Here is a 17,455-nt window from a genome sequence, read left to right as displayed (position 1 = left end):
TCCACAAGCATCCCACAACCACACCGCAAACGCCAGCCGGGCATTTGCAGAGCGGCACCATAGACTTCAATAGGAGGCTTCAACTCCTCCTGACTCGACCAGAGGCATCTGTTTTGCCGCGACGCAACGCTCCCATTTGAACAGCACCATGTGCTGCAATGTGCAGAACTTTCCCAGGCGTTTGGGAAATGGTAAAAACGCTTCCCAAACGCCTGTCTGCAGCTTGCTAACAAGGCTAGTGTGAACGTAGCCTAAATCCTGTATAATAATGATAATAATAATACAAGAGAGGATTTTGCTTGCTTTAGAAACCGCAGCAAGGCATTGCATGCCATCATTAAGCTTGTGATCTACCAGAGCGCCCAGATCCTTCTCCACCATTGATTCACCCAGTTGTGCTTTCCCTAGTATGTATGATGCATGCATATTCTTAGCCCCCAAGTGCATAACCTTACATTTATCAACATTAAACCTCATTTACCACATAGTTGCCCAATTAAGCAGTGCATTGAGGTCGGCTTGGAAGTTGAAGACATCCTGTAAGGACGCTATTCCACTGCACAGCTTGGTGTCATCTGCAAAGACTGAAATGGGATTTTTAATACCAGACACTATATCGTTTATAAATATATTAAAAAGTAAGGGTCCCAACCCTGAACCTTGGGGTACACCACTGACAACCCTAGACCATTCAGAGTATAAATCATTAACCACTACTCTCTGAATACGATCTTTTAGCCAGTTTTCTATCCATTTACATACTGATTTTTCCAAGCCCGTAGACTTTACCTTACACATTAGCCATATGTGGGGAACTGTGTCAAATGCTTTTTTCAAAATCCAAGTATACCACATCCACCGCCACCCCTCTGTCCAAGGTTTTGCTCACCTCCTTATAAAAAAAAATCAAATTTGTTTGACAACTTCTGTCTTTCATGAATCGATGCTGTCTGTTGCTTAAAATATTTTTTTCCAGCAAGAACTCATATATGTGGTCTTTTATTAAACTCTCCAGCAGGGGCGGACTGACCATTTGGAAACTCGGGCACTGTCCGAGGGCTCGGGGTCAGTAGGGGGCCCCATGAGATCCCCCTGGTACCTTTTTCATAGGCTTTTTTGAGTTTGGGCAAGGACACAGGGGCCCCATGATCCCCTATTGCCCGGGGGCCCCATGAGTTGTCAGTCTGCCCCTGCTCTCCAGTATCTTCCCAACTATAGAAGTTAAACTAATAGGTCTATAATTGCTTGGTAAAGATTTTGACCCCTTTTTAAATATTGGCACCACATTGGCCTTATGTCAATCCAGTGGTACTATGCCAGTCATTAAAGAGTCCCTAAAAATCAGAAACAATGGCTTTGAAATGACAGAGCTCAATTCTATAAGGACCCGTGGGTGTATGCCAATGCGGTCCAGGTGCTTTATTCACCTTTATACTAATTGTTTTTGGATCATATCAGTTGTGAGCCAATGTGGATCATCTGGAGCTGTGTCAATACCATGCCTATTATGGACAAGGTGTTAATGAAATTAATAACAGGTGCACTAGATGGGCAACAATGAGACAACCCCAAAACAACAATGGTTTAGAGCTCTGGGATATCATGTTTCGGTCCATCCGATGCCGCCAGGTTGCACCTCAGACTGTCCAGGAACTCAGTGATGCCCTGGTCCAGATCTGGGAGGAAATACCCCAGGACACTATTCGTCGTCTCATTAGGAGCATGCCCTGATGTTGTCAGGCATGCATACAAGCACGTGGGGGCCATACAAACTACTACGTACCATTTTGAGTGGCTGCAATGAAATTTCAGCAAAATGGACTAGCCTGCTGCATCTTTTTTTCACTTTGATTTTCGGGGTGTCTTTTAATTCAGTCCTCTGTAGGTTAATCATTTTCATTTCCATCAAACGATGGGGCATCCTTATACTCCTAACACATTACCCAGTCCATATCAGTATAAATATCCAGCATGATATTTTTCCCCATTGAAATCTGATGTTTTCAAAGTGTTCCTTTCATTTTTTGAGAAGTGTATAATGTTAGCTGCCTTGCTCCATATGCTGCATTACAAACACTATATTGCCAAAAGTATTGGGACACCCCTCAAAGTCATTGGATTCTGGTGTTCCAATCATATCCATGGCCACAGGTGTATAAAATAAAGCTCTTAGGCATGCAGACTGCTTCTACAAACATTTGTGAAAGAATGGGGCGCTCTCAGGAGCTCTGCGAATTCAAGTGTGGTACCGTGATAGGTTCCCACCTGTGCAATTAGTCCATCCATAAAATTTCCTTGCTACTAAATATTCCACGGTCAGCTGTTAGTGGTTTTATAACAAAGTGGAAGCAACTGGGAACAATAGCAACTCAGGCACGAAAATGACAGAGCAGGGTCATCGCATGCTGAAGCGCACAGTGCGCTGAAGTCGGCAACAACTTTCCATGGCTAAGTAGCTGCATCCAAGCCTTACATCACCAAGTGCAATGGTCGGATGCAGTGGTGTAAAGCACGCCACTGGACTCTAGAGCAGTGGAGATGTGTTCTCTGGAATTACAAATCACACTTCTCTGGCAATCCGAAGGACGTGTCTGGGTTTGACGGTTGCCAGAACGGTACTTACCTGACTGCATTGTGCCAAGTGTAAAGTTTGGTGGAGGGGGGATTATGGTGTGGGGTTGTTTTTCAGGGGTTGGTCTTGGCCCCTTAGTTCCAGTGAAGGGAGCTCTTAAGGTGTCAGCATACCAAGACATTTTGGACAATTTCATGCTCCCAACTTTGTGGGAAGAGTTTGGGGATGGCCCCTTCCTGTTCCAACATGACTGCGCACCAGTGCACAAAGCAAGATCCATAAAGATATGGATGAGCGAGTTTGGTGTGGAGGAACTTGACTGGCCTACACAGAGTCCTGACCTCAACCCGATAGAACACCTTTGGGATGAATTAGAGCGGAGACTGCGAGTCAGACCATCTTGTCTGACATCACTGCCTGACCTCACAAATGCGCTTCTGGAAGAATGGTCAACCCTTTCCATAGACACCCTCCTAAACCTTGTGGACAGCCTCCCCAGAAGAGTTGAAGCTGTTATAGCTGCAAAGGGCGAGCCAACTCAATATTGAACCCTACAGACTAAGCCTACGATGCCATTAGAGAACATGTGTGTGTAAAGTCAGGCGTCCCAATACTTTTGGCACTGTAGTGTAGTTGTTGGTACTTTTCGTTGTTCCAGGAAGTCACAACAAATATGAGAGTGCGTGTCACCCTGTTAGTCATCCTAATAAAGTTCGGTGGCAAAAAAAACCTGCTAGACATCATGTGAGAGAAACGCCTGCCTCCCGCCTGCAGGTGGAGTCGCCTTTTTAGGCTCATCCATTTATATGGGGGTGCAGTGACTGAGGCGACTGGTGGTGGTTTTCTGCGAACCTGCTGAACACGGCGTGACATTAAAGTCCCCGCTGTTGTACCTACGGTGACATTTGCAGCTGTATAAATTATGATACATTGACTATGCAGGAAAAAAAGAAAATTCTCTTTTACGCTTCACCCCCTCGGATTAGAAAGGTTTATTCCGGAGGGTCCCTGGCGGGAGAAGGCAGGAGGTGACGCAGCGGCGGCCATTTTCTCCTTCTGTGTGCGCTGGCTGTTTTTGTGCTGAGCCAGGCAGGCGCTGGTTTGTCTTGGCTGTGAGCCTGGGCTGCCTCTAACCCGCGAAGCGGCACGGAGACGGGCTGGGGGGTCCCCGCTAGTTGTGTCACGGCGGCGTCCGGCGTCCCTTGAGAAGTGCAGTGAACCGAGGCCCTCGCCTGCTCCTCCTCCCTTCCTCCTCCTCCTCGCCGCCTCCTTCCCCTGTCACAGCGCGACCCCCGCTCCGGACTATGGGTGGGTCGGGGTGCAGTAGGGTGCGCAGCCCGATGAGCGGAGCAGCTCACGTCCAGAGGGGTCCGTTGGGGTCCCTGGTGTTTTCTTGACATGGATCCTCCCGGAGTTGTCACCCTTACCAGCCTCCCCCTGCACAAACAGCTGATCCGGCGTCCTGACATCTGCACTCAGCCTCCTGCAGACACCTTGCTAGACATGACCGGCTAGGACACCCCTCCCGACCTTCTCCTCCTCCTCCCCCCGATCACGATCTGTGTCTGTGCGATGATCGCCTCCACCCCCTATCGCTGACCCTCTGATCGCACATTGTAGCTTCGTCCCAGGGTCAGAGTAGATAGGTCTCCCCCCTCCCCTGAATTGTCCCCCCGAGTCATCATGGTGTCCCTCCCCAGGGGGTGTCAGCTGCTTGCACACATGGGCTCCCTCTGTGCCCTGATGATGATGATGCCCAGGATTGTGGGGCCACTCAACCTGTGCTGTGAACACCCCACCCCCACTTGTTACACCGATATATAACTTATTTTTGCACTGTAGAGGTAATAGGAAGACAAAAGGGTGGGGGATCTCTTGAAGTCCAGATCTGGCATCAGTGTAGAGAATGCAGCCTTTCAGCTGGCCCATCTGTCCCTTCCTTCCCCTTGTCTGGTGAGCCAGGAGGCTTCAATACCATGCCTAGGCAGGATGGCCTTTGATTTTATGGTCCAGGCTGATAGCAGGAACATCTTCATTTCTTCACCGTCATCACACCCCTAGCATTTGTTCTTGTTTTTTTTTTTTTGTTTTTACCAGATGTGTTTTTGGTTCACTTTTTATGTGTATATGATGCCTATTTTAGCTTCATCAGAAAACAGCACTTTGTGTCCTAGTTGTACAGCCTTTCTATTCCTCGACCCCGGTAGTAGGACAGGCCTGTCACACGTTGCCTAACTAGAGATTTGGGTTGCACTGACCTGTTGAAGTCATTGAAAGCAAAAGGGTAACATGGCTTGTTTCTGTTGAACTGGTGTCCGACCCACCCGCGATCGCTGACAAGTGTCTTAGGCGTTAGCACCAGCTAGAAAATCAAATCGACCATGGGGGACCCAAACTCTCGCAAGAAACAGGCTCTGAACAGGCTGCGCTCCCAGCTAAGGAAGAAGAAAGAGTCTCTGGCTGACCAGTTTGACTTCAAGATGTACGTCGCCTTTGTGTTCAAAGACAAGGTGAGGACTAGGAGCGGCGATATTAGGGCTCTCATGCATGAGAGTAAAATATGCTGAGTGTTTGGGCTGTAAGGAGATGCGTTGTAGTCTATGGGACAATGCATACCTCTGAGTAAAGATCAGAGATCAGTAATACAGTGATGAGTGTAGAGCTGTAAAACCCATAAGAAATTTTTCATTTGAGTAATTGAATTTACTTCCACACATTTACTCTTCTGTAAGCATGCTTACACTTTACTCAGTTCTGTAAAGTTTTTGGCCCCTTGCACATGGGCGTCACAAGGTCTCCAGTAAACATCAGTAAGTGATAACACCCATGTGCAAGGGGCCTTAACCACTTGCCTACTGGGCACATCTGCCCTCTCCTGCTCAGGGCAATTTTCAGAGCTGTTGCATTTTGACAATTGTGCGGTCATGCAACATTGTACCCATATGAAATTTTTATCTTTTTTCACACAAACAGCTTTCTTTTTGGTGGTATTTAATCGCCACTGGGTGTTTCTTGCGCTATGAACAAAAAAAAGCAAAACATTTGAAAAAGTTTCTTTGTTTCTATTATAAAATTTTGCAAACAGGCAATTTTTCTCCTTCACTGATGTGTGTTGATGAGGCAGCACTGCTGGGCACGGATAGGCAGCATTGCTGGGTACTGATCATCGGTGCCGATCCCTTCACTAACAATTGCTGGTTCTCGGCAGTACTTTCCTCATGCTGTGACAGTGTGAGGAAAGTGCAGTCGATAACCGGTAACTGTATTTACCTGGTGATCTGCTGTGTCAATGGGACACAGCTGATCACGTGGTAAAAGGCTGCCGTGATTGGCCGTTTACCTATGACGTGATCAGCTGTGTTCATAGGACACAGTGATCACCGGCGGTGCCGGGTGCGTGCATCTGGGGTGCGCTCTGGAATGACATCCATGGACGTTGTCCCAGAACCAGACAACCACGCTGTATTCGTCCTTCGGCTATAGTATGGTTGGGAACTGGTTAATGAGTATATTACATTGTAGGAGTAAAATTCTTCATCATTGCCAGTGTTGTAATAATTACAACGCTGGTAATGAAGACGAATTTTACCCCTTTTTGCTTACTCGCCTATCCTTAACATTACTCCAGTCTTTTCAGTTTTTTATTCGTTTTACTTGGGAACTTTAAACAAGTTCCTGAGTAAACATCATTTAAATGATGTCCATGTTCAAGGGGTATAATAAAAATTTTTATTTTTTCCCTTTTAAAGATGGCTTGGCACTTGTCAGTTGCAGTAATGTACGTCAGTGTGCGCTAGTATGTGCTCTGCTGTGTTCATTTAGAATGGCATCCTGACATACAGCAGCTGCCAAAGTTTCTGCTTGGCTGAAAATGCTGCAGGTCCAGTTTTTCAGGTATACATAAGTATTCGTTGATCTCTTTTACACTTATTTCCTGGTCATACATTTTAGTAAATGCTGCGGAATTGACTCTGATATGAATGTAGAGTTAAAGTTGACCAATACTAACTGTTTTTTCACAAGGGAAACAGGGTTGTCTATGAAGTACAGCCTGTATATCCATGATCTGCTAATATATGACAGAAGATCTTTACCTTGCACCATTTCGAAGCCAAACTTTTTGTATAAAGAAAAAAACCTCTTGCAGTGTGGCCCCATGCACTGCTAGTGTTTCTCGTGGCTCTCCTCCTTGATACTCTGGGTTTGACACAGCCCCTCCAGTATCCTCACATTACAATGCAGGACTAGATCTGCATTGTATGTGAGGCGTAAAAGTGTCACTGCCGGCTGGAGTGGAATGCCTTGGGCCCCTTTCAGCTGGGGCGGACGCCATCCCTTTCGATCAGCAGGGGATCCGCGGACAGAGCCCACTCTGCTGTATGGGTGGCTGGGAGTAAGCGGACTCCATTGCCTATTTCCACCAGACTACCCTCCGTTCTGCCTAAATGGAAGAGGATGGACCCCTTCCCCCCCCCCCCCCCCCCCCTTTTTTTTTTTTTTTTTTTTTTTTTTTTCCTTCTCCCAGGTGGGTTACAATCACCTGTCCATAAGAGTGAATAGACCATCCAATCGGTTCTGCTTCAACAGCAGGCAGGTGGAACCTGTTCATACCCACTGTGAAAGGGGCCTTTAGAGACAAGGGTATGGGGAACCAATATCACAGATGAGTGAAGCCTGCTAGAGCGAGGAATAAGGCAAGTATTGCACCTTCCTCTACCCCTAAACTTGAAGTGGTTCTAAAGGCTCAAGGTTTTTTACCTTCACGCATTCTGGGCAAGGTAAAATACTGTGCCCCCCCCCCCCCCCCCAAATACCTACCTGAGCCCCATTGTGATCCTGTGATGTGCACGAGAGCAACATCTCTCCCGGGTCTCCCTCTCCTTATTGATTGAGACACAGCAGTAGGGGCCTTTGGCTCTCTTTGCCGTTAATTACAGCCAGTGAGGGGTGGGGCAGAGCCATGCTCTGTGTCTTAGACACACGGGTGAGCACGCACGACTGCCCCCAGAGCAAGCAGCTTGTTCCCGGGGCACTCAGCAGGGGTGGGGGGACCAAGAAGATTAGGGTAAGGGCTGCTCTGCACCGTACTGGTAAGTATGACCTGTTGAAAAACAAAAATGAACCTTTAAACCTTGTTTTATGTTCTGATTTGGGCTTTAGTGCTCAAGACCCACAGTGCTTAAGATGACAGGCCTGTGTCACGCTGTTTTCTATGGGGCGGTTGGATGGAAACGTCCGCGTGTTCGTTTCCATCTGACTGTCATCTGATCCAATCCACCAAACGGATGGAGAGCAGTTTCCTATCTATCCGTTTTAAGCATACGGATCAGTGCCAGCGGCATTTGTACACTGACACCCGCTGCTCTATAGAGAGCTATGGATGGGTCCGCTTGAAAAATTGACAGGCGGACCCGATCAGACTGTCAATGTGAAAGGGGCCTAAAAGTGCTACCTTAGAGCAGACACCCTAAGATGCCTACTTTATTACCCAAAATGCTTATTTTTTCTTCTTGTTTTCACTTTGTTGCTGGAGCTAAATTTTTCTTTAACCGCTTCCCGTCTGCCCATTGCCTATAGATGGAGGACAGGAGGCTTTGCTGATGCTAAAGTACCTGTACGTCAGCCCGCATTGGTGGCTCACAGAGCATGCGCCTGGCGATCAGTATGTCTCCCAGACACAGTGGAGCGCATTACTGCTGTGTCCGGGCGATCACATGATGTTTTATCATGCGATTGCTGTGACCAGTCATAGTAAACACTGAAAGTAAAGATCGGTTCTAACTAGTCACTGCCATACGTCATTCTATTTCTGGCATTTTAGGGTCTCAACCCATCAATTTTTAAATATATCCCATAGCTTGTAGATTCTATAACTTTAACATAGACTAAATAATATACACTGTTCTGTTTACCCCAAAAACATAGCAGAATACATTTTGGCCTAAATTTATGACAAAAGAATATTTGCTAAATTATTTAACAAAAACTAAGAAATTATTTTTTTTTATTCAAAAATTTTTGGAATAATTTTTTTTTTTTTTTATAAAGCAGAGGAAAAAGAGTGGTGATCAAATATCACCAAAAGAAAGCTCTATTAGTCTCAAAAAATAAAAATTTCATATGGGTACTGTGTTGCATGGCTAATTGTCACTCTGTGACAGCACAGAAAGCTAACAAATTGGCCTAGACCGGAAGGGGGCAAAGGTGTCCAGACTTGAAATGGATAAATAGGGCTTTTAAATTTTAAATAGAGTACAGGGTCACTAAAGGCTTTAGCTCACATTTCTTTTCTGAGCTGCATTTTACATACATTTTTTTTTTTTTTTGTTCAAAACTGCATGTAAGAGTTCAGAAGAGCATTTTGTATGGAGAATCATTTAATTATAGAATACTGCAAAATTTGTTTCTGAACAATACAGATATTAAGGTTTATAATTCTGCTATCGCTGGGTTTGATTGGTTTTCTTGAATTTGTATTAAACTATGCAGTATTGGCGTCTGTTCAGTGCTCACTGGAAGTTGACTTGTTACTTTGTTTACAGAAAAAGAAGTCAGCTCTGTTCGAAGTGGCTGATGTTATACCAGTTATGACTAACAATTATGAAGAAAATATACTGAAAGGTGTGCGGGATTCCAGCTATTCCTTGGAAAGTTCCCTTGAGCTTCTGCAGAAGGATGTTGTACAGCTTCATGCACCTCGCTATCAGTCCATGCGGAGGGTAAAGGATTTAGCTTATTTTCATTGGAGCTGTAATTTGAACAGTCTGTTTTAGACTTCCACATTTCACAGCAGTACAGTCAGTGTATATTGGTGTCAGACTCTACAATGTGCACTTTGGTGGTCTTTTGCCCCCCCCCCCCCCAATCTGCAGACATGTATGAAGTATTGTAGGCCACTTTATACATACTGGTCTGTCTGCACTCCTCCACTACAAGTGCAGAGTGACTCTTCTTGACACCCTTTATACATGTGCAACACAAACCCCAGTCCAACTACCTGCAAACTTAGCTTTTTCATCTTAGCATTTTAAGCTACTTTTGAATCACTGCATGACTAAGCATATACAGACTTGTATTCCTGTTCCATCTTATTGCAACTCTCCCCCAGGAGCAAGTGTTAATAGGTTCTTTATACATTTTTTTTTTTTTTAATATTGCAAGTGCCTCAGGTAACATATGTAATAGTCTTTTCGGGGCTATTTCCCTCCACTACAGCTTTGCTTGGAGAAGTATTGCTTGTGCTATCTTTTAGTACAGTTTTTTTTCTGCAAAATGCACCTTCCATTGTGATGAATGATAATGTTTTTAGAAATGAAAGTGTTCCAAGTATGATGTGAGTTGCACAGCGTACAAACCTTTTGTACATGTTATCACGTGTCGTTTTGCATAATATCTATATTGCCTTCTAGGATGTAATTGGGTGTACTCAAGAGATGGACTTTATTCTTTGGCCTCGGAATGATATAGAGAAGATTGTTTGTCTTCTGTTTTCAAGATGGAAGGGATCTGATGAGCCCTTTAGGCCTGTTTTGGTAAGTACAACTGTCTGATATGCAGGAGCTGCCAAAATTAATAGGCATATATGCTGTTCTGTTTTTCTGTAAATTTTAAAAGACTAATGTATGTTTCAAGGCATCAGATGGGTGCTAATGATCTTTTTTTTTTTTTTTTCTTTTTTTTTTTATTACAGTAAAGGCTTATTTTTTTAACCCCTGTTTATTGTTTGAGGGGGAATGTTATGTTCTTGGATGTATTTTTTTTTTTTTTTTTTTTTTAACCCCAAATCACATAAGGGACACACATTCCCCTATGTGATGATTTTTAGTTGACTGGTTCCCTTTAATGAGACATGCAGGGTCTCCCTGGCAGTTCTAGCCTGGGAAAGTGACAGCATTGACCCTCGTCATACACGTCGCTTTCCACATCACAGCAAGAAGGGGGGAAGAGTAGACCTGTGTCCTCCTCACTCCCCTCCACTCACTGACACCTGTCATGTTGGGCCTGCAGATGGGCAAGCGGAGCCCGAAATATATGGTGGGAGTATGGGCATGTTACCAGGGGCTGTGGAAGCAATCAGGTGGCAGCTGACGGGCAGGAGTCTGCCTGTCAGTTTCAGACACAATCCCGGAGGCTGCAAGAGAGAGAGGGAGAAAGAGGTCCGACCTGGCAGCGAAAGATTCTTGCTGGCAGGAGATCTTTCAGAAAATAGGCATCAAGTACTTGCGTTGTGTACAATTTTCATTCAAACTAATGACTACATGGTTAGGCACGTTCATGCATAAAATCTGCAGATCTGCGTGACCCTGGACACAAAGGTGTCTTACTTCTTGTTGGTGGATTTTTTTCTTTCTCTTCAGCTAAACGCAGTGCACATTTTTCCAGATAGGTGCAGCTGTGTGTAGGGCACATTACTATATTATAGTGCTGCATTTACATGCGCACATCTAAATGCATTGTTTTTTTTGTTTTATTTTTAATGCCTGTGTGAATGAGCCTTAAATGTTCAAAGATCTGTTTAGTGGCCGGGGTTGTGCAAACCTAAACATTTTTGGTTCTCTGCATCCTAAAATGCCCTTGTGGTCCTTCATGTGGAGGATGTCCTAAATGTTCAGTTAGTGATAATAGGCCAGTCGTTTACTTTCTTGAAGGTTGAGATCATCTTAATGCACTGTGAGATTCAGGCCTCCCAGACTTCTGAAGTTGTACAGATATATGCATGGGGTGGCTAGCTTTTATTTATGGAATCGGTTTTACAGATTGTGTATTTTGAATCCAGTATATACTTTAATAAACCTACTCTTTATGAAAATGAAAAATCATAAAAGGTTGACAGAGTATTAACCACTTTCCCTCCAGAGGATTTACACCCCTTCCTGACCAGGCCATTTGTTTTTTTGTTTTGTTTTTTTTTTTCCACTAATTGAACTTTCTTGGTGGTATTTGATCACCTGTGCGGTTTTTTATTTTTTGCTCTATAAAAGACAATTTTGAGAGAAACAATATTTTTGACTTTTTTTCTATTAAACATGTCCAGTAAAAAAATCATATTTCATCATAAAGTTAGGCCAATATGTATTCTGCTACATGTCTTTGCTAAAAAAAAATCCCAATACGTGTAAATTACTTGGTTTATGTGAGACCTATAGCGTTTACAAATGGCGGTGTATACTGGGATTTTTTTAAATTTTTACTAGTAATGGCGGCGATCAGTGACTTATAGCGGGACTGCGACTGGCATTCTGACACTGGGGGGGGGGGACTGACTTGGTGTTACAGACATCCCCAGTGACACCAATACAGTGATCCGTGCTAATAAACACTGACACTGTACTAATGGCACTGGGTAGGAAGGGGTTAACGTGGGGCAATCAAAGGGTTAACCGTGTGCTGTGTTACTATGGGCTGTGTTAGTGCTTCACTGTTGGAACACTGTGCACAGCCATGCAAAGCAGTGTGCACAAGCTGACAGGGAGAACTGTCAGAGCCCAGTGTCAGAGATGCTTGGCGATCACTGGGCGTGACCCGGTGATTGACAGCCATGACTGGCAGCGCTGTATATACGTAATTTTGCGCACCTGTGCTGCCATGCAGCAGTATATCTGCTATAGGGCAGACGGGAAGCAGTTAGTAATATTTGGGAATGCTTACAGTTCCATAGTCTTCAGTAAATATGATCCTAATATTCTCTCCCCCCCCCCCCCCCCCCCCTTTCTTTCAGGCCAAGTTTGAATTTCATCATGGTGATTATGAAAAACATCTTCTGCACGTACTGAGCCGGAAGGACAAGACTGGAATTGTTCTGAACAATCCTAGCCAGTCAGTGTTCCTCTTCATCGACAGACAGCACTTGCAGGTAACTGCAGCTCTAAGGAAACAGTCATGTTTGGATTGTAATATTAAAGCATTAATCCAGTCTAAACCTAACTAAACATAATCTATCCCCACCCCCATTCCCCTCTAAAAGGAAAGATACTTGCCTATTTTTAACTTGATCTGGTCATATGATCTCTTCAGTGGTGGCTTTAGTGTAGAGGAGAGCTCACCGACGACGATTGCAGAGCCTAGGCAATGACTTTTTTTTTTTTTTTTTTGTATCCTTCGCTGATGTGAGCTAATGAGGCTGCACTGATGGGCACTGAAAGGCTGCACTGATAGGTGGCAATGATGTGACACTGATGGGCATTGACAGGCATCATTGATGGGCACTGAAAGGCAGCGCTTATATATGGCACTGATAGGCAGCACTGAAAGGCAGCTCAGATGGGCACTGATATATGGCATTGATGTGGCACTGAGTAATGCCGTTTACCGGCTCTCCTCCTCTCGAGCTGTCAGCGTGACAGCTCGTGAGGAGAGAAATGCTCTTTCTGTTGATCGGTGATCCGCTGTGTCCGAGGGACACAGCACACCACTGATCGCCACACTGCACACTCCGTGAGCCGCGCATGCGTGGATAGAATGGGAGGATGTTATATGACGTCCTCCCAGAACGAGAGAACCGCCTTGCGCCCGTAAGGCGGGAGGCGGTGAATAAACTGACAAGTAAGGTAGGAACTAAGTATTTCATCTCCTTCACTGCGTGTTCACTAATAATTATAGAAAATGTAATGGGAATGTGCCAAGTGTCCACACATTGGTGTAAACCTGAAGAAATGTCACCTGGTTTTAACAGCCAGACTTGGTGATGAAGCCCTTTTTTTTTTTTCTTTTTTTTTTTTTGACAAACAGAAAAACACAATTGGGCAGACAGAGCAACACAATCCACTAGAGGCAGCTATAATTATTAGCAATGTCTGGGGGGGGTTTAGTTTTTGCTGCAGTGATTGTTGCATTTTCAGCAGCTGCAGTTATTATAGCTCAGGAAACCATTAGACGTGAGCTTTGGTAGAACTTGTTTAGTAAGTGCACATTCCTGGATGACCTATCTGATAATGATGTGGAGGGTATAGCCAGGGGGTCCTTGAGGTTTATAACCTAATTGCAAAAGATGTTAAGCCCCTGGCAAGGATGGCATGCCATTATAGTCATGGTAAAATTGCTTGTAGTGTACAGTTATCTAGGAAGTGGAAGTTTTCAGTTCTTTTGATGCCCGCATTGGAAGAAGTTGTCCTAGCATATGCTGGTTCAAGAGACGGGAGTATAAAAAAATCTTTATACATTTATCTATACTTTATAATTGTTATTGGCACCCCAAATGCAGGAAGCAAACGTGCATTTTGTTGCGCAACAAATGCTCAGTAAAATGCGCAGTAAAAAAATTGCACAAACTTTAATGCCGCAACATGCTCCATGAGCTCTTTGATGTGCGTTTGGCAGACCATTTACTTGAATAAGGGTGTGTATGCTTTTTAGATTTTTTTTTTTTTAATTTTTTTTTTATTTTTAATATAAAACTCCATAACTTGGTTGTGAGGATTAAACTATGATCCTTTAGTATACTTGCATGTTCTGGGAATGCATGCAAAAATACTGAAACAATGGCAAATGGCACCTCAAACACAGGAAGTAAATGTGCATATTTTCCACTCGCAAAAACACGCAGAAAAATGTTCCATTAACTGCTCTGCTGCATTTGTTATGCTTAGAGAAACCCATTCACTTCAATAAAGGTGTTTGCATATGCTTAATTTTATTTTTAACCCCATACCTCAGTTCTGACATTTCAGGAACGTATGCAGAAATGCACATTTCCGCATTTGCACAGGTGTAAATGGGTACATGGGGTCGGGGGATGTTGAGGAATAGTAGAATATGAATATATATTTATATTTTATTTTTTTTATTACTAACAGCCTCAGAGCAGCAGTGAAACTTCACTGTGATGAAGAGTGAAAAAATTTACCTGTGATAATAGAAGAATTTTCAGTTTATTAAAGACACCTATGTATCGATTTTGTATCGGTGTCCTATGTATCCAGTGTATTTCCACACTATATAGATATTTACTTTTTTGTTTTTTGTCTTTTTTCTTCTTTCCCTAGGAGTCCAGTCCTTTTCATGTAACACTCTTTAGCAGAACTCTCCTTTTTTTTGTGTTTTTTTTTTTTTTTTTGAAATGATTTAACTAACAGTTGATTTGTTGATTCGTACATGCTTACCAGTTCTTTTTAAGCTTTACATCTTGCCTTTCTGTGTTGCAGACTCCTAAAAGCAAAGCCACGATCTTCAAGTTATGCAGCATCTGCCTCTACCTGCCACAGGAACAGCTCACCCATTGGACGGTTGGCACTGTTGAGGATCACCTTCACCCTTACATGCCCGAGTAAGGGTGTGACCAGTCAAACTGGGAAGATCAGATCTTAGCGGCAATTTTATTTTCTCCAGATTCCAGAAGAATATGGACTCGCGTTCAGAAATCGTGTATGTTGTGAACCTTCATGCTGGATATTTCTTTCTTCATTTTTTTTTTTTTTTTTTTTTTTTTTTTTTGTATCTGGACTTTTTTGTTTTAATTTTTTCATTTTTAATTTTCATTTTTGATTTGTTGTGCATGGACCTTGTGAAAAAGAGGATGTTCTGAAACATCTTTGCTTTAGCCTCATAAAATGTGAATTGATGGGACTCTGGCACACTGAATCAAATGTATCAGAAAGCACAAGGTATTATTTGTTTTGGTGGTCTTCCCATTTGCACTGGTCATATCCCCTAAAAATAAGTTTAGAGAGTTAGACTACAGTATTGAGGGTGAAACATGAATGTAACAGGTATAGAAGCTACACTGCTTTACTCACTATGAAAGCACTGTCTGAATTGCTTCAGTGAAGCAAGGATTAGATGCAGTTAAATGAAGGCATATTCTGGGAAAGATATATGTACAGAAATCCTGATTATTCAGCATTTGCTTTCATATCCTAGTTCCTTTTACAGGGATGAGACAGAGTGTACAGGCACTTAAAAATCTGATCTCTTGCAGTTGCTGCATACCTCTCAGCATTTCCCCACTGTGGGTGCATTTACAATAATATAGCCTAGCAGTCTTCAGTAGCTATATTACATAGAAGTACTTGAGCACTGTGGAAACCATATGTTTCTGGATAGAGGAATTGAGACATGAGCCTGCTGGTGATTTGTGTGGTTATTACTTTTCTAAAATAAAGTAATACTTTTATTATAACAGGAAACCTATGGTGGGTTCTGAAAACTTAGTATTCTAAAGCAGTTGTAAACTGTGTAAAAGGAAAGCTGAAGCGTGCTAAGTTGGATCAGAGGATAATTTTATTTTGTGCAATGAAAATAAGGTTGACTACTGTATTGTTTAGAGAGAAGGCTCTGCTAAAGGTTTCAAAACCTTTTTGATTAAACTTGTATAGGCCTGCTCCCTTTGCCTAATACTAGTGCTTACCTGGTTTAAATTTGTATCTAGCTTTTTGTTTGAAATTGGATTACATTGAAAATTTAAAATAAAATGACGTTAATTCTGAATACGTGGCTGTTGTCTAATTACTGAGTGATGGCACTAAAGGGGAAACTATAATGATTTTGCATCTATTTTTATTTTCCCAGAGCTCTATAGGTTATCTAATAGGTGGAGCCTGGGTGACTCGGACTGGAAGTGATGCAATCTGAATGCAGTGATATTTCTATGCGTTTCAAAGATATGCAAATTGTTTTATATGTAATGCGAGTTCGGTTTTAACCAGTGGCGGTTGGTGTCACCTAGTATGGTAAAACATGGGGTCAACCCCCACCCCTCATTTACCTCGTCTGCCCCTGACCCACCAGCTTGCCACAGTACTTTGTCCTACCACTGTAAAGTGACAGCAGGATAGGCAGGGACAGTGGACTTGGAAGGGTTGCATATCTGGGGTTTTCTAGGCTACTCCTAACCCTCTTGTATTGAACTGTATTCTTGCTATATCGTCTTCTGTTATATTGTAAAGCACTGAGCAAACTGTTGGCGCTATATAAATCCTTAATACTTTTGTAAGTATCGTAGTCGTGGGACCTTCCCTCCCCATTACCTTTTTGGTTTCCCCAAGGTTCCTTTTCCGCCAGAGGAGAAACCGCTATCCCTCTAGTGGAGTCCTCCCTTACTTATATTTATTCAAGCTCCAAATCCTTGGTAGTTGTCTGAGCTCCTGATGTTTGCTTCTGGTTGGTATGAATGGATTATGGCTGCTGGCTTCCCCAAATCTTTTGGAGGGACAACTGCATGGCTGAATCAGGTTCATACTCCACCCTCCTGGGGAACCAGTGAGGTTGGGGAAGAGGCATCTGGAGTCACTGACTACTTCCAGATGGGGGACTCATGTCTGCTGAGTCAAGTGAATTATGGTGCGTAGGCCAGGACAGAATGCGACCTGCTATTCCACAGGTCTTCCTGAATGGACAGCTGTATGGTGGTTTGTAAGTATACCCTGGTGCCAGACACCAAGGAGAGAGTGTAAACTGGTGGGTGATGGAGCAGTAGGCGGACCTGGATCTTCCCAGGAGTATTACAGCAGACTTCATCTGGTCAGCAAGGCTGCACTTTGCAGTATGATTCCATGACAGCTGCTATGAATCTGGCAGATGGTTCCAAGGTAGGTTGGTTAGAGGTGTGTGTGTGTGTGTGTGTGTGTGTGTGTGTGTGTGTGTGTGTTTTTTTTTTTTCTTTTCTTAATATAACTCTACTTTGGGGAGGTAGTGTGGGGTAACCCATAGGACTGTTTTGCAAGTAGTAATGGAGCTTTCACGAAATCCCACTATACAATTAACCCAGACTGGTTACTAATCTTAGTTCTGAGGGTCGAAATAAAATTCATCCCAAACTATGGGCTTAACTATTGGTGATTCCTTCCCTATTTTCAATCCCATCCTAAGATAGGAAGCAAAGCAATCTTATTTTAAGCAATCCAAATGATGGAGAAAAATTAAAGAGCCGTTTTTGGTACTAGTAACAAG

General features: G+C 43.4%; 1 protein-coding gene across 1 annotated transcript; it reads left to right on the top strand.

Annotated features, from left to right (window-relative positions):
• Positions 1 to 3,588: 3,588 nt before the first annotated feature.
• On the top strand, positions 3,589 to 15,994 carry CUNH6orf62 (chromosome unknown C6orf62 homolog). The gene is made up of 5 exons (XM_089682241.1): positions 3,589 to 5,082; positions 9,115 to 9,291; positions 9,982 to 10,104; positions 12,291 to 12,425; positions 14,713 to 15,994. The coding sequence occupies exons 1-5, from the start codon at positions 4,954 to 4,956 to the stop codon at positions 14,836 to 14,838; spliced, it is 690 nt and encodes a 229-aa protein (XP_089538367.1). The 5' UTR covers positions 3,589 to 4,953; the 3' UTR covers positions 14,839 to 15,994.
• The last annotated feature ends 1,461 nt before the right edge of the window (positions 15,995 to 17,455 follow it).

The sequence above is a fragment of the Staurois parvus genome, unplaced genomic scaffold, assembly GCF_062004578.1.
Source record: "Staurois parvus isolate SC_StPar_1 unplaced genomic scaffold, SC_StPar_1.0 ptg000287l, whole genome shotgun sequence".
In the NCBI taxonomy this organism is placed as follows: Eukaryota; Metazoa; Chordata; class Amphibia; order Anura; family Ranidae; genus Staurois; species Staurois parvus.
This window is presented reverse-complemented; position numbering and strand designations above follow the sequence as displayed.

What these genes read in the sequence shown, in the direction of transcription:
- CUNH6orf62 (XM_089682241.1), top strand. Translation starts at nt 4,954, where the DNA reads ATGGGGGACCCAAACTCTCGCAAGAAACAGGCTCTGAACAGGCTGCGC. An exon ending in CCTTTGTGTTCAAAGACAAG is followed by an intron (nt 5,083 to 9,114) that starts GTGAGGACTAGG and finishes CTTTGTTTACAG; the next exon opens with AAAAAGAAGTCAGCTCTGTT. An exon ending in TCGACAGACAGCACTTGCAG is followed by an intron (nt 12,426 to 14,712) that starts GTAACTGCAGCT and finishes TCTGTGTTGCAG; the next exon opens with ACTCCTAAAAGCAAAGCCAC.